Below are 17,739 nucleotides of genomic sequence, written 5' to 3'. Positions count from 1 at the left end.
AAAAAATTTCTGAGTGACCTTTCAATGGCACTGTCTTACCAGAGTCTTCACCAAAAAAACAAGTCTTTGGCTTTTGTTCGGGGCTCAGTCTGCACATTTCAGATAAAAAGATATTCATATGTAGAGGTTCCCAAAGCCACAAGATTATCGTCTGGACTCTGCTTTAATCTTTCTGTATGAAAGCTTTTGATTATGAAGATATTAACAGATACATCTCTGACATTTTTTTCACTCGTTACTGTGGAGTTTAGTAAATCGGAAAGAAAGGACGATTCTAACAGACCTAACCCAAGATGAGTTTGTAATTTGAATTGGTTGGTGTAGCTTGTGTACTTCAGGGGGAGATGTAATACTGAAAGTGGAAACAGGTTTTATCATTCCTTAGCAGAATTCTTGCAATTTTAATAGGGCTTATAGACTATTTATTACACTGATCAGCATACTGTACTTTCAGACAAGTTATACAAATGTAATATCACTGCTACTAATAATCATAATCTCCACTACAGAAAACACTTTTGAATTGTGCTTTGCTTCTCTGTAATTTTACCCTTGGACTTAAAATGGAGACACAATTAATTTGACTGAAAGCATTTCCAAGATGTAAAAAAAGACAGTCTTGACATTAGCACATTCATCTTTTTTTGATATTGCTCACTTAAACTCAAAGATGTAAAGAGTTATAGCGCCACCTGCTGGAAAATCATTAAAGCAGTTTTAAAGCATCATTCAGACAATGAAATACAACAGACATGTATGAATACAAACAAACAGGCAGATTGTTTATTCATAAAGAGTAACAACCCAGCGGGTTGTTTGCAACAGGAAGCCTGTACAGAATATGCTGCATCACACCGCGGCATAAAGCATCTGCATGGTTCTCTACGAAGCTCAGTATGAACAAAGCATTTAACAAAGCTCAAGCAGCACAGTCCTGCATGGCGTAACAAGTCATGAAAGATGCATTGTGGGATTGTGGAGTCGTCACTAGTTTGGTTTTCTAAAGAAGTTGAGCTGATGTTTAGTCAACAGGCTTTCTCACTTCCAATAAAGACTGAAAGTAAAAGACTGGAGCAGTGATTCAGTTGTCTTGTGATGTTCTTGTTTCTTCTTTACACAAAGAGGAAACATGGAAACAAGTTGACCTACCAAACATTGATTATTGAAAATAACTAAAATACTCTTGGCTGGGTTTAACCTTTTATCTCATCAAGTCACTGAGTGCCAATATGTGACAGAGGAATAGCCCAGGCTCTTCTAGAGCAGATAAGTGTGTTGTGTGTTGCAGGACTTTACCAGAACCAGAGCTCCAACTCTTTCAGTCAATTCAGGGTAAACAGACCCCATTTATTTCTTTCTGTTTCTCCTTCAGGTCGGAGTTTTTAGTATCCATCAAGTGATCAAAGATGCATGCTGATAAGACGACATTCTACTATTTTATTGGGTAGTAAATGCACTTTGATGCAGTAAAGTAAAACCATTGCTAAGAGCAGCTACTTTGTCTCATTTGCTCTGCCTGAAGTCCCTATCATAATTTTTTTGTTTTATTCCTTTGTGGTGTCTTTTTGGTACAAAGATGCGCTACCAACCATGGCCATTTTATGCTTTTACTGCATGTGGTTCATCATAGTTTGTTGGATTTCAGAATTAAAAAATGGTACTAATGGATTGCACCAAAGTGCTTAGCATTCAATCAACTGTAAGTTAAGTACATGTGTTTTTTTCTTTCTTTCTTTTTACAAACATTTAGTTTTATGTCTAGAATATTCTCATTACCTTAACATAGACATAAGGTAATACAGATGCCTTATGCCTATATTAAGGTAATAGCTCTAACCTGCATTACTCTGCGCTACCAACCATGGCCATAAATAACTAATCACAAATACTCTATGAAAAGTTCATTGAAATGTTGGTCAGTGTGTCCCTCTGTTTTACATAAAGATAGAAAAAATAAAATTAGATGCATTGGCTCACCTTTCTACATATTTACTGGATAATTACTGGGATAGAACATGAATTGTCCATTGTTGTATCCCAGCGCTCCTTCTGATTGGTTAATCTGAACCTCATATTGGCTCCTTCCCCAGAAGCTGTCAGCTGACACAAAAGAAACCAAATAGGCAGAAAGTTCGGTTTTTCCAACTCAAAAAGAAAATGGATCACGTTGTCAGACTGTGTGTTTTCATCACTTGCTTCTCTGCAAATTAAAAAAAAATAATTCTTCTATGCCTTACACATCACCTAGGTGATGTGCCTTCGAATCCACAACATAGAACCATAACTATGTCCAAAAGTGCTGCTCGAGAAACCAGAATTTTATTATTTTTTTTCCAGTGAGTTCTAATCAGAATGAACTAGAGCTGCTGCTGGAGCAGAAAAGCCAGTTTGTGTCCAGACAGGTTTTACCTCTCCTGGTTTCTCCCTCTGACCATCAAAGTCAGACGGGTCACAAAATATTTTGAATGGTCAATTTCATAAAACTTTATTTTTCATCTTTATTTGCTATTTCCAGAGTAGAATTAACAATACATCTTTGTTTTATGTTTGACTATCAATATTTTCAATCAGTTTTAATCTGAGTACAACAGAATCTCCTTGCTTTTTGGTTTTGGAATTTGTTTAGCTGGAAAAACAGAATTGATCCTTCTTATGGATATTTGACACATTATGATGTTGATTCATTTATTTAAATTAATAGTTGGATGTATTAGTAGAGTATAACACTACTCTGGTGAATCCCACACACTTAATGCTGGCCATGACAAAAGGTGTTTTTTCTTTTTACTAAGACTTTTCTCTGTGACTGGATCCCTGGTCAACGGCGCTCTTTAAACCAGAGATCCTCTGGTCCCTGGCCCTCAGGTGTAGCTGTTTCCCTGCTGCTGCACGCCTAGCTCAAATGAAGTGGCTGATTAATATGCTTCAGCAGCACCCGAAGAGGGGATGCAGTTATTTAAATCAGCTGTGCTGGAATGGTGAAATATCTTAGACACGCAGGACTGCGGGCCCTGAAGACCAGGTTTGGGGGCAACTGGTTAAAATGACCTGAAGGTGTGAGCTTCTTTTGTTGCAGCTTGCAGCTTTCAGTATCATTGGATTGTTTTGGGCAATGACTAAAAAATGGAGATTATAATATCACATCACCAGCAGATTCTCTACTGAGTGAGAAACAGTGCTAAACAGATTTGGCTGCCAGTGTTTTCAGAAACCTGAGCAGGTTTTATTACAGCTGTACAAATAAATACAGCTGTCTGATGGTTGCTATCCGACAGCTGCTTCATCAGCCTGGCCTTTAACTGCAGCACAGTGAACACTTCCTAAGGCTGCTGATGTAGGGACACTGGTCAGTGACAGCACAATCCTTACAGAACACATTCTCTAATTTATACATTCATTATTAAATTGGAACAGAAAAGTAAACATCTGTCTTCAAGATCAGCCAAGCAGTGACATCATCACAAATCCAGGCAGGATGTTTGCCACAGTGGCTGGGTCAGGCTGGAAATGTACAACTAAATACTGTAGGTGTGACAATGGAGCTCACCTTTCTACATGTTTACTGGATTACATGAACGTCCTGAAACAAAAACATTTACAATCTGAATTCAAAGACATCCCAGGTGGTTTTATATGCAGACGATCCCTGATAGTTTTGCTGTTCTGTAAACTACATGCCCTGATTCTACACAAATATCTCCTTAAACAGTAATATGAACAGAGGTGTCATGATTCCTTTTGCTGCATTTGTTTTGTTGATCATCCAACAGTTCAGGCCCCAATCTCAGCAGCTGAGCATTGACTGTTTGGGAGAACAAGTGGTCTTTGTTATCTTTACACAGTCTCAAACAGAACAAAACCTTCACATTCAAAGCTACACTTGAAGGTACAGTTTTACACTGGTACAAAAGAATCAACTGTGAATCGTGCATATTGCCATATTGGGGATCAATGCAGATCTGACGTTTCTGCTGGACCTGCTGTCATTCAAGTCAAATAATTATAACAAAATAAACATGTGCATTACATTGGTCAGCCAGTGAAAATCAATTCATAAGTTTTTAGAACAGAAAAGGGACATTTACAAAGAGTCCAGGTGATGAAGATGTACCATCTGACAGAAAAATAACACTGGGCAGTCTTCAAAGAATGAATGAAGAAATCTGGGGTGCAGTAAGTTTGGAGGTTGGATCTTAGTTAACATTTACATCCATTCTGTCAAATATAATTTAACAAATTCAACTGAAGCACATCTAAAAAATTCAAAAACATTTCCAAAAGTAATGTTTGACAATGAGCTCTGTTTTCCATCCCAGCAGGGTGGATGAAGAGTTCTGGCTCCTGTGTGTTCTCGATCAACAGTGTGCTCTGATGAACAAGTATTACACACCAATAACAGAGCTGTTATGAACTCAGCATTGTTCAACTTTTAGATAAACTGTGTTACAACATTTAGGAAAACTACAGACACCAAAAGATATCTCTTTTTGACTGCCATATTGAATTTGGATATAAAATGTATCCCTAGTATTGATCTTGTGGACCGCAAGATTCTTTAACAGGAACTGTTTGGAAGTTATGTCAGAAAGATGTTTGTCCATCTTATCATCACAGTCACGTTGAAACTCTGCCTGGGCTTTAAATGGAATCCTGTCTTTTAGTCAGAGGACTCTAAGATGGCACTCACTCCAAAAAGGTTTGCAATAAAGCAAAGAATGACTAGCATAGTGGTAGGCTTTATGATGCTGTGGGCCTGTTGTCCTTCACAGGCCCTGGAATCCTTGTTCAAGAGCATGGTATCATTACCTCTTTGAAATGTAATAACCAATGCCTGCAAAGTAAGGAAATATATAAGGGTCATCATTGGAACTTCCAACAAGATAATACAAAAAAACCCCATGTTTTTATTATTGCTAAATTTCACCAAATTTGATTAATATAATGATATATAATAATTGTTCATTGTGAGATTATGCCACTGCATTTTTTTATTATTTTCTGTTCACGTCTTTGCCAGAGAAATGGATGAAAGTGCAGGATGCTTGTTGGCTTGTCAAAGTTTCTGTAATTTACATGAAAAATAAGGTTAGATTTTCTTCTATAAATACAGCCAGTAAATCTTGATGCAAATATGAACATTGTGGCTAAGAAGTGATGGATTCTGTTCAGTGATTCCAGAGAGTTTTCATGTCTTTCTACATGGCTCAGATGATTTCTTTGGGTTATAGTGGATGTATTTTAAAGCATACATACAAAACATTAAATTGACAAGTTGTGGAATAAATAACTGTTCTGAGCCACAAATAGTTTTACAAACAGTGACCCACCCAGATTGAAGAAGATTATAAGCTGGACCAAATGGGAAGGTTTTTTACTAATAAGTCCATAAGACAGTAAAATAGTAAAGACGTTTCAGTGTTGGTGTTCACAGATGGACTAACTGTTCATGGTCTCTCCATCACAGTGTGTTTATTGCCCATAGTGCTGCTCACCAAACCTTTGATGTTGGTGATGGGACGGACATCGTGTAACTGTCTTCTTCGATCGATGAATGTGGCCAACCTCGACCTGTCCAGAGGCATCTTGGAGTACTCACCTCCTTGAGCGCCCCCCCGGCCCACCCACGGATGTTGTAAACATGAAGTGGCACTAGGCCTCTTCCTGGGATCCTCCTGCAGCACTGAAGTCACAAAATCCCTGGCTGCCTGACTTACATGATGGAAGTATTCATCCGGGAAACAGAAGTCCAGGCGGCAAATGTTAACACATGTTTCCTCTGGTGACTCATCCAGAAAGGGGGATACGCCACTGAGCATCACGTAGGCCAGCACGCCCATGCTCCACACGTCTGTCGAAACAGACACTGGCGTACCTCGGATGAGCTCAGGGGCTGCAAACTCTGGGTTTCCAAGTAAGAGGTGGACATATTGGCGGCTGGCAGAGAGCTGGACAGCGTCACCCAGGTCGATGAGCTTGACAGATGGAGCCGGAGCTCTAAGGTCCACCATGATGTTCTCTGGCTGCAACAGGAAGAGGTAAAAATCAGCCCCAAATGACAATAAAACTTTTTGTTGTTTTCCCCATACTATAAGTTATCACCTTAAGATCCAGATGTGCCACTCTGCAGGTATGAAGGTGTTGGAGAGCCTCCAAAGTTTCTTTGATAAAAAATGCTACTTTCTCTTCCATCAGCTCATCGTGGGCAACAAGATAGTCAAGCAAACGTCCATCTTCTAGCCTTATGCATGTAATATCAGACAAAAAATGCCATTTTAGCTAAGATGCCCAAACCTGAACATAAAACCACTCAATATTTTTGCTAAACAATCAGTGTCTAGCAGAATACCAAAGCTGTGACTTTTAAAATAACTTTAGTGTTGTCTGGACAGTGCCACAAAACTCACAGCTCCAGGATGAGCATCAGAGAGGTAGGAGACTCATAAGTGTCCAGCAGCGCCACCAGCTGGTGATTCTGGACATGACGAAGAATGTCTGCTTCATGAGCTACCTGCTCTTTCTTCTGCATCTTCTTATTCACAAACTTAACGGCAACCTGGACAGAAAAAAAAAAAAAAAAAACGTTTCTCAATTAAAAGACACTCACTGTGAAAGTCCAGGCAAAACCTCACAGCAAGTCATTTGTTAAATATCCAGCTGTTAAATACTCGTGTCATTTTTTTCAACCTTCTCTTGCAGCACTTCGTAGCAAGTTTCAGATGAAGGGGGTCGCGGGAGAACGAGAGGAAGCAAAATATATAGAAAAACTCAAACAAGTAAAAAAAATAAAACAAATAGTAAATTCACAAAGTTCAAGGTATTGGTGATCAAATCTAAAATTATAATAAAAATGTGAAATACTACATTTTATAAAACTATTAAAACTTAAAAATAAACAAAAGAATAAATGGTAAAACAAGATTGTTTCTGCCACACCCCAGATGCAACCCCAAAGTTAATGCACACAATACATTCACATCTATGTTACAACAAACAGACATTCAAACACCATGTCAAGAGGGACATGGTCCTTTTTTGTTCTCCTGTAAACACCAGTAAACACCAGTTTTCCCAGCTGTTCTTAAATGTCTGATTTTTTCCACACAGCGTTACAGTTCTCAAAGACAGGGTTATTTGAATGAGATAAATATTTCTTATCACAAAAATATAAAACATCAGATTATTGTTTTTCTTGGAGCTAAATAACTGTACCCATAGGAAGAACCTAGGCAGTATGAAATGAAATGAAATCCTCACGTTTTGTGTCCTACCTCTTTCTTTGTTGATTTGTTCAAACATTTTCTCACGACTGAAAAGCGCCCCCTTGTGAAAAAGTAGAGACCTGCCATTAAGACTCTGAGATTGGTTCCCACTGAATGTTATCTGGCGATTCGACAAGAGGCATGATGCTTTACCTTCCAATCTCGCTGATCTCAGTGAAGACTGACTCACAATTTTCTTTCCAATGAATCCCTGTTCCATCACATCCAGAGCCTGAGCAGGAGAAAGGCAGACACACAGAACAGAAACATGTTTTATTCTAGACATTTTCATTATTTATTTCTTTAATTTTAATGATTTTTTTCAGCAGGTTGTCAGCAGGTTGTCTGAAACCTGATATAAAATCTTTAAGATTAGATTTTATATTAAAGATTTTATATAAAATCTTTACTAAAAAACATTTTTTTCAATTATAATGTCGTAATCGACGTTATAATCGTCGATTACGACGATTATAACGCTGCATCTCTAGTTGTGTTTCCATTCCAGATGTGCAAAAGTTTCTTGGTATTCTGTTAATATAGGAAAAAACACAATTTTGCTTTCATGAAATAAGAAAGGCAATTTCAATCACATGTGAATAAACTTGTTCACGCCATTAGTAATTAAGAAACATCATCCTCCTACCACTTCCTGTTGTTTTCTTTGTCGTTTTGCTTGTAGTAACATCTGGTTGCAGATCACATGACTAGTGTGATGCAGAAAAAAGTGTTTCCATAATTTTAATACGACTGAAAATTCACCTCCAAGGACATGGATCATCTTGTATTTTTTTAAATTGTTGTGCCTCTATTAAACAAATTAGTTTTTCAGAACTCCAACTTGTGCAAATATATGGTCAATGAAAACAGTGACTGCTAGATCATGTTAAAATCTGCAAAGTTGTTAAATGAGTTACACTTTCTAACATGATTAAAGTTTATTGAAAACTTTCACATCACTTTATCTTGAATGAATCTATGGTGCATTCCAATGAATGAGTGAAAGAATAAGTCAACCAATCAATCAAGTTTATATAGCACAGTTCAAAATCAGTCAAAAAAATGGAGTGTATGAATTTGTGCTTCTTACTGCAGCTGCCCAGTGTGACCATATTTGAGGGTTGTGATGGAGGCCCAACCCCCCAGCGGTTGGAGGCTCGAACTCTGAATTGATAGTGACCTCCAGGAATAAGATTATCGATCTGGACACACTCCTCCCTGCAGCTGGCTGCCTGCTGCCACAGGAATGAGTCTGTGGGTGGGAGGAATGGGAATGAAGAGGAAGAAGTCCTTAGTCTTTTTGGATAGTCAAAGAGCTTCTTTTGATTCAACAGTTTCCACAGACCTTCCTGTCTGTACTCTACAGCATAACTGGTGATGGCGCAGTGAGCAGATGAAGCTGGAGGTGGCCAGTGGACCAGCACCATGGTGCTGCTCGCCTCCTGAGCCATAGGCCTCCCTGGGGCTGCTGGGATACCTTCAGTGTAAAACAATGAAACAGAAAAGCATTGGAGCTGCAGCAGAAGCATAGCAGGGGCATCTAGTGGTGAAAAACAAGAAAGGCACCTTGAACTTTAATAGACGCAGAGGAAGAAGCAGAGCCATGATCATTAACAGCAACACAGGTGTAGATTCCTGTATCCTGAGGCATTAAGTTGCAGATCTTCATCAGGATGTCACCAGTGTCCCTAGAAAGGAGAGAAAAAGAAGGAAACAAAAAATGACCAAGGAGGAAGCAAAAAAAATAAAAAATAAAAAATGCAAAAGCTGAGGATTGCAGCTAAAAAAGAAAGGCTTTTTGTTTTCACCTGTGGTGTGTTTTACCTGATATCAATGGTGAAGCGGTTGTTGCTGGTGACGGGGTTCTGGTCGGGCCCCTTCACAGTTACCGTGGGTTTGGGTCGTCCACAGACTTTACAGCAGAGGACGACTGTCTCCCCAAATGCACACACCACATCTGATAGCGGTACCAGGAATTCCGGGGCCACTGCAGACAGCAAACACATCATAGCCGTTTCCTCCTCAGGACACCCAAAGGCCACTCTGAGGCATAGAGTGGCTTCATAGAAGGTTTAACTTCTATGGAAATAGAAGCTAATAGTCTGAGTCTGTTTGTATCTACACCAATGGTGCTCTTTTGCGTATATAATTTTGTTTTCATTTAATTGAATGTAACCTTGTGCGACATTCGGTTTATTTCTCTGGGATGTGTAATAGAAAATGTTCAAACATCCAATAGAGTGAATACTTTTTACAGCCGTTGTATCTGTTGTGGCTCCTCCTGTTATATGTGATAACTTATAACAGCTGTTTAGACTTTGACAATTAAAGAGCTCCATGAAAGACCTGCCAAATTCAACTTTTAACCTTAGGGTGGCGTTTCTATGACTCCAGTTGGAGGTTTCCTTTAACGCTTTTAAAATTGTTCTTGGTATCTTTTAACTCCACCAGATTGGATCATGCGAATTCATTTGTGTCTCACCTTCCTGGATGAAGTTTGGGTTAAGAAGCTGGAAAGCAACAACAAGAACAAGATACCAGTTAGGTTGTAAACATTAAAGTTTATTTGTGCAGCACATTTCAGCAACAAAGCAATTCAAAGTATTTTACACAATGGAAACAGAAAAGAACAAACAAACAGTAAACTGTAAGTGAGAAAGACTAATGGAAAGTGATGAAAAGTTGGAAACCAGGTTATAGTTAATGGATGAGTTGGGTTGTCGATTAGTTCTTGTAGTAATTTTGGAAACCCGGCCATTGTTGGGAAATTTCACCACAGTCGGTGCTCTGATTCCAGTAAGCCTTACAAATGGTTTTATGACCCATTTCAGACTGATGGATGTTAATGACCAATGTACCTATGTGTTGATTCTACAGGTCTGGCAATGATCAGCCCTGGTTATGGCTAATGACATCCTTCCCAAACAAAACAGCTAACTCATAATTTAACAAGGAACAGACGAATAATCAGATTTTTTTTTCTATAATCAGACTGGCTTAGATACGTTTTTCCTCTTAACAGATAAAATCTAAATTTCAGCATTTCTGTTGTATTTCCCCAGGTTATTTTTTATCTGAAAATAACTTGAGAATCATCAGATGAATGTTCTGACACATTTAAACAAAACAGAAATGGAAGAAATCTCCAAGGTTAAGGGAAGGGAGTATAACAGCACTGCATCAGATTTTAAGCTAGTTAGGCAACAAATACCTCCATGCCCGTCTTTGGGTCAAGGTCTTCCTCACTTTCTGACTCATCAGAGGTGTGCAGGTCCTGGTGGACAGCAGAGAAACAGGACAAGAACAACAGGGAAAAAGGAGGCAGAGGTTTGTGTGAGCAAAAGAGAAAAAGGCCGAGCACATTGAGAAGAAGACTATTAAAATGTCATTTGGCTGAGCTGGTTTAAAAAGAATGCAGAAGATTGAAAAAAAGAATCAACAAATATTAAGATGTAAAAAATTATTACATTTAAAAACTTTTATATATGAATGGCACTCACTTGTAAAGTTTCTTTGTTGATTTTAAGTCATTTCTGTTTATGCTGTCATTTATTCCTACATATAAAATATACTCTATTTTTGATAGAAGCACGGCTGCCATTTTGCACCATCAACCTTTCTGACCAACACCAGCAAGATACTCAGGTGAAGTGTCTTGCCCAAAGACACAGCGGCAATGCAGGTAAAGCAGGAAGTTAGGTTGTTTTCTCCCACAGTCCAAAAGCACAAGAGGTTAACTGTGGACTCTAATTCTGCCCTTAAGTGTGTGACACTGGTTGCACTGTGTCATACAAAACCATTTCTGCATTTTTCAATTTTATTTTCATTATTTCAATTTGTGCAATTTTATGGCTTATGGAAACACAGCTATTGACACTTAGGAATGGACCTTAATGTACAATAAAGGTGACGTGCTGCCCTGCATGAGGCAGCACAGGCCTCCTGACTCCTGCTGCAGTCAGCTCAGTGTTTGAGACATGTCATCATTGATTTAAGATCAGTTTCATAAAAATGTACAGAAGGACTGGAGGAGTTACAGCACATACACACCACATCAGCCACTGGAACCTCAGGCCAGCTATACTCACTTTAGCCTTGTGGCTGGGGCTTGGCAGGGCTAGAGGAAGGGGGGAGACTGCGCCGTCTTTGGGTTTACGGAGGAGGCTGTTGTCCTGACTCCTGAACCCCAGAAAGGAGCTGTCCCTGGATTCAGCACGTTTCCTAGCACGGAGCGTGTTCCATGACAAAGACTTCCTGTGCAGTGCATGAAGGACAAACATCAAGCAGCCAATCACATAGTAACTTAGCAGTGTCCAGCTCCGCCATTGTGTGGATGCAGCAACAGCTGCCAGGTTAGAATAATGGAGGTGAACGGATGGAATCCAGAGGCATTTAAAGCTATTTGTTGCTCTGGATTCATTTCTCTCTGAATAATCGTCTTTGGAATTAGTTACTTATGTTCATGACAGGTGTTATGTCATGTTTAAGACATGACATAACACCTGTCATGGTGTCATGGCAGTCTTGTTCACAACCCATCAAATAAAGTGTTACCGAAGATTTTTTTTAAAGATACAGGAGGATTTCAGGACAAAAGAAAGAAAAATGAACTTGTCAACAACATTTAAATGAAATTCAACAAAATCTTTTTTTGTATTTTTTCCTGATTTTTTCCCCCAAATATCTAGTTTGTTCTGCCTAAAAGACATAACAGGAATTTAGTGCATACTTTATTTGTATGAAGGATCCTGTCGCATATTCTCCATGTGGTCACTGCACAGACATGGAAACTGATGGACTTATTAGTCTTTCCTTCAGCTTCAGTACCAGCAGGCCCTGGGGAAACTCTGCCATATCAATCAGATTTATGGAAAATTGTTGTTTTTTTTGTCTCTAGGTTTTAATCAATATTTAGAAAATCATGTTAGACCAGTTACCTACAGAAACTCTAGGTCTTTGTCCATTAAAAGAATCTTCATGTAACTTACCTCTTGCAGTATTTAAGCAACCATTTGAAAATCATTCATGCATTGTTTTATATTCACTTAAATCAAATTAAGCTTCTACTGTTGATGGAAAATCATCAAGAACCTCAAGACCATCCATGTGTGTCAAATAAAAAAAAGGTGAATTAAATTATTATAGCATCCATTGATTTTTTTTAATTTTTTTTATCTGAATTTTTTTCATTATTTAATTATCTATAAATTAACCAAGTTCTTGTTTAATGTTGGCATATCCATAGGAATGTCCATTATACTTTGAACACAGTCAGTTTTCATCCCATCAGAATTCCATCTTCGCAGTTGCTAGGCAGATAAAGGACTGTATGAACTCGGTGACTGGTTTACCCTCTGGGATTAGCACCAGTGCCAATCCTGGCGCTTGCAAGCTTCCACTTTTCCCTCCAGATGTAACAACGGCCATCATAGTCAAACATTTTAATTTTATTTAGTCAGATGACAGGGCATGCCTCCAGACCGTCTCTGTTCCTACATAGTTACAAACTGTAATCTGGCTTTTTATGTCGCTGTTGGAAAAAATTCATCCTCTTTGACTTTTCAGTCCATGTCAGTAACAAGATGTACATCTGAAGCTCTGAATAAAAATGAACCACAGATTAGCTAAAATCTAACATCTATGTTGAAAATGTCTTTCAGACTGTCATCATCTGGACTCTCCCACATAAATAAAAGTTCTGAATTTGGGTAAAAATATTCTTACATCAAGCAAAAATTGGTAATCCTGACTGAGCTAAAACAGCGAAAGTTCAGTCTGATTTAATGTTAGACAGAAAGGAAATGTGGCATGACCTTATGCAGCAGGATCCTCAAATCCAGTCAGTCAACAATCAGCAGGACTCTGGAGATCATGGGTGCATAGTGAGCAGGTCATGGCAGGTCATTCAGCCATTTGTCTCAAGTATGTTGGACTAGAGATGCACCTAAAGGGTGTAGGACACTGGGACTCGTGGCCTGAATTTGAGGAGCCCTGGTATTCAGGATATCCATGTTCCTAAACACAAACAGTTCCTCAAAGGATAAATTCGAAATGTCCTTTTCGATTTACTCAAATTATCTGTGATGTTAAAATGTATGACTAAAGAGAAAAAAACAAAGAAATCTGTAAAGGAGCAATGAATTTCTTAAACCTACCTCCATGCTCCAGACAAAAACTCTTGCTTTTTCAGACGTTACTGCATTGGCTACTTTTATCTACTTTATAAAGAAAAAAAATAAAATAAAAATTATATATATATATATATAAAGCCCTCCAATATAATAGAGGGCTGTTATATGTGGACTTGCACATCAAGAGTGTTTTCTGATCACACTTTCTGCAAACTGGTCCAAGTTCAATCAGATTGGTGAACATCTCTGTAGGTTTATCATTAAATGGCAGTGGAGTCTGGGGATTAAGACATGCATTATATTTCAGATGTACACTGAAAGTCAATATACAATTTGATTTCTGATTGGAAAAACTGATTTAAAATTATAACTGACAATTTAATGAAAAACATTTAATTCACTTGTACATCAAGTGAATAAAAAAATTAGGGATGTGGTGTTAATTTTCCAAATAGATGCAAAAGCTAATCTGGAAATAGCTGGAATACAAAGTCAGTCAGGTGTCAACAGTCAATAGTTTAACAAACAGAATTTCTAAGGTTTGACAAGAATTTAATCTTCATATGTCTTGATGTGGATGCTTTAAATTTGTATCATGGATTTGTAAATTTTTTTTATTTCCTTTATTTAAACAGGTGAACACCGTTGAGATCTGAATCTCATTTTCAAGAGGGACCTGGGCAGAAGTCTGCAAAAACTACCTTCCCAAGCGAATGTTTAACAAGCTCTTCGTTTTGTCCCATCAGAAACTTGGACAGAATACACAAAACGCTTCCAGAATGCTGCATCTGTTTAGAAATCTGCCATCTTTGTTACCTATCAATCAAAAACACCTGATGGAGATGTTGAGTGATCTGGGGAGACGTAGCTCTGTTTGACTTCTCAGTGGCATCACATGATGCCACTGAGAAAAACAGAGATACTGTTGTTCAAGAGGCCCTCTCCATTGTCATCACAAGTTTGCTCAGAAGGAAAGATGAAGTTTAAAAGTCATTGACTCAATGTGATCAGGACAATCTGTAATTCGATCGAAACCCAACTAATCAAATTTGAACTGAACTGGATTCCTTACAGCTGGGCATAAATTGGATCCATTTGTAATGTGGCTAAACTGTATCAATCTAAATCTCAAGATTTTAAAATGTGAAACGTAGCACAGACAGCAGAAAAAACAGTTGTGTTTTTTTTTTTTTAAAGAGATGCACTGCAATTTCTTTTGGTCTTAAAGAATTCAAATCTTTTTGGTGAAATAAATACAATCCATGGTTCAGTCTGACTTTTTCATGCTTCAGTCTGAGGGTTGTTTCTTATGTGGAGTGTCAAACCGTGAAGGTTAGTAACAACTCAAAAACAAACTGAATCAAAAAGAACACTACAACAAAAAGAAGTAAACGGTGCAGATGACCACACTTCACACTTATATCTGGAAATAAAGCCAAGATGGCTGCGGCTCAGTTCATCCCCACACATTTCATACCTGTGAAACAATTTTGCAAATATGCACTTTATCGTAGTTTATTGTTCAGTCTAGCTAAAGTATTTTAGAAAATTATGGAAACAATTAATTCTGAAAACTTTGACTCAAACCCTTATTGTTCAACTCTGATTCTTGCCCTCATTTATCCCAGATTACTTTTAGTGCACATTAAATATTATAACCTCTGATCTAACCAAACTAGGTGGATAATATTGATTTATAAAACCATATTTCCCTGCAGTAAACTACTGAAGTGGTAGAATATTGAAAATGACTGAAAATGTTTGGCTTGGTTTATACCAAATATTTTCCTGGCAACTGATTCCTGAAACATCCCAAAGCAGGCAGCTTCATTTAGTATTTGAGAAAGTCAGGTGCAGAATTACCTAGAGCTAGAGAGGTAAGAAAGGATGGAAAGGACATAGAGATGAAATGACCAGCAGCCACCAGGATCGATGGTTTTCGTACACAGGAATGCTAGAAGCAGTAAAACCATGCTTTACCTACATAATGTCTACTGAACTGTAGGTGCTTTGCTCAAAAATGAAAAATTATCTCTCATATTAACAAATGGTGTACTTAAGTGTGTGGAGAAATGCAGGCAGATATTCAGTTTTCTCTTGTAATTTATTTACAAATATTAAAAACTACATACCATCTTCATTCTAAAGCAGAACAAAACATGTCCACTTTCACGCTTCTGCTCTAACTCATGCTTTTATCCAAAAGGTTTATTTTACATATTTAAAAAACATCTAAAATCCTCATCGGACTACGGACAGAACAAAGCTGAGCGCTGCCGTTAAGTCAAACATATTGCACAGCCTGACTTCATTCATATTTTTTTTCTTCATAAATAGTGCAAATGGCATTTTTTCTTAAACAGGAATGTTCTAGATATAACAGTATGAACTTTGTACACTGAACAAAATCAACACAAAGCAGGAAACAAATCCAACTTTGTCTAAGAAATAAAATAATAATTAACAAGAAAGAAAAAAACAAGAATCAACACAAAATGTATACAGATTGCCACAGACAACAAAATAAATATTCTCCTCTACGGACAACAGAATCCACCTGAAGACGACCAGGTGAGTTTTATTCTGTCAAAGAAACAGTAAACACCAGAAGTACAACAGAAAAACAGAAGCAGGTTGTTAGAAATGAAAAAAAAGAAAGAAAAAAGGTCCGGTTTTAGCTCCACATGGACCCCCGGGTCAGAGTCAGCTACATGTTCTACTCAGTCTACTCCTGTGGGATCAGTGTGTGTTTTAGCTCGCTTTCAGGCCACAGCTAGTGGATTTCCCTTCAGCAGACTGGCAGTCAGTTAGATTGGAGGTGAGTTGGGCAGAGTGGAAGGAGGGTGGTGGGGGTACCTCAGTGCTCTGTAGAGCAGTGACTCAGTGGGAATCCTTCTGTGTCCTGTCAGAACAGGAAGCAGCAGGAGGGGTGAGGGATTAGGAGATGAGGGCACAGGCAGTGAGGAGTTAGGAGCCCATTCAGGAAAACACAAACACAAGCAGGCAGATGGAGCTTCCACACCGCTCATCCAGTCCAGCCATCTGTCTGCCAAACATGTGCTGCTGGAGGGTTCAGGGAAGCGGGAGGTTTGGGGGTTGGGGGGAAAGGGGGAGGACTTACTTGATGTTGTTGGCATCTGCCACAGCAGATGGGAAGGAGGAAGTAGAGAAAGAGTCTTTTATGGACTTTGTGGGCGGGCCCAGGACGTGTCCCGGCAACCAGCCCTCGGCCTCGGGTGACTGGCTGTTGGCTGGCCGAAAAACGAGGTACATGTTCTGCTGATTGATGGTCAGGACTTGGACCACGTCTCCTCTGCTGACACATATCTCGTTCTCTTTGAGTGCAGAGTAGTCCTGAGTGACCCGCATGGTGGAGAAGAGGCCGTTACAGTCATCGTGCTGAGGGTGGTGGGGGAGGAGAGGTTAGGGATCGCAGCAGAGTCAACATGTTTTCTCACATTCAAGCTGAACTGAAATGTGCATCTACCTACATAAACAAGCCCAATATCAACTGGGGACTACAGCCTAGATTTTAACCTTTGCTTTTAGGTCAGCTGACTTACAGAGTGTGTGTTGTGTTTACTCAAAATTTCAGAATGAAAGGCGGACCAAAAATACCTGGATAAAAGAACATGCGAGAATGCAGGAACTTACAGTGGATTCAAAGCAAGATGAGCTGCCATTGGAGGTAGAGACTTTTAAAGGGCTCTTCTCACTGAAGCCCAGAGCTGAGGACGGCCGGCTATGGGAGGATGAAGATGGCCGGTTTCCTGACGATGAGGACCGTCTGATCAGAGAGGAGCCGCTGTCTTTGCTTTGACACTGCTGGTACACAATGGGAGACTGCAGAGCTGCAAACACACACAAAAGGTTAGAGTTGATGGTTTCTGTTGAGCTGCCACTGGATTACATGGGGCAGTAGAACATGTCTCTTCCTCAGTGTTAAGCTGCTTCAACACCTTGGTGCCATTTGCAAACAATATTGATATAGCCTATGTGCAGAGAGTTGGAAAATAGTTTTCTGGTCTTTCATTATGATGCCATTTTCCACAATGAATTCATCTCTGTAGGGACAAATGGAGACAAAGCAGGCTCAAGTTGTGTCTTTGTTTGGCCATCCCCTTTATGAAGACAACTAGCTCTTTAAGCACGTTGTCGACGTTGTAGGTTCCGTTTCAGCCAGACTTTCTGGGGTGTGAGGATTCGGCGCTCTGGATAGTGTGTCAGATGGACTCAAGTTTCATTTCGTATGCCACATTTATATTGAACATCAGTGGACCACCCAACCTGCTACCACATGTCTGTTTCTGTTAGCGTAGCAGCTAATATAAAAGGATAACATTAACTGA

At 39.0% G+C, this 17,739-nt stretch overlaps 1 protein-coding gene across 1 annotated transcript in view; it reads right to left on the bottom strand.

The window, feature by feature from the left end:
- Window positions 1–755: 755 nt before the first annotated feature.
- kalrna (kalirin RhoGEF kinase a) overlaps window positions 756–17,739 on the bottom strand; it is a 142,626-nt gene continuing 125,642 nt past the window's right edge. Inside the window, exons 55-68 of the mRNA XM_055022402.1 lie at window positions 17,045–17,241; window positions 16,512–16,789; window positions 11,348–11,513; window positions 10,471–10,533; window positions 9,742–9,769; window positions 9,084–9,246; window positions 8,826–8,947; window positions 8,605–8,736; window positions 8,350–8,511; window positions 7,413–7,491; window positions 7,269–7,320; window positions 6,405–6,553; window positions 6,100–6,238; window positions 756–6,020 (exon numbers count right to left, since the gene is read on the bottom strand). Of these exons, the coding sequence (XP_054878377.1) occupies window positions 5,445–6,020; window positions 6,100–6,238; window positions 6,405–6,553; window positions 7,269–7,320; window positions 7,413–7,491; window positions 8,350–8,511; window positions 8,605–8,736; window positions 8,826–8,947; window positions 9,084–9,246; window positions 9,742–9,769; window positions 10,471–10,533; window positions 11,348–11,513; window positions 16,512–16,789; window positions 17,045–17,241 (2,306 nt within the window). The 3' untranslated portion in view covers window positions 756–5,444. The remainder of the gene's footprint in view (window positions 6,021–6,099; window positions 6,239–6,404; window positions 6,554–7,268; window positions 7,321–7,412; window positions 7,492–8,349; window positions 8,512–8,604; window positions 8,737–8,825; window positions 8,948–9,083; window positions 9,247–9,741; window positions 9,770–10,470; window positions 10,534–11,347; window positions 11,514–16,511; window positions 16,790–17,044; window positions 17,242–17,739) is intronic.

This window comes from Poeciliopsis prolifica, unplaced genomic scaffold (genome assembly GCF_027474105.1).
Source record: "Poeciliopsis prolifica strain line A6 unplaced genomic scaffold, Auburn_PproV2 SCAFFOLD085, whole genome shotgun sequence".
NCBI lineage: Eukaryota > Metazoa > Chordata > Actinopteri > Cyprinodontiformes > Poeciliidae > Poeciliopsis > Poeciliopsis prolifica.
This window is presented reverse-complemented; position numbering and strand designations above follow the sequence as displayed.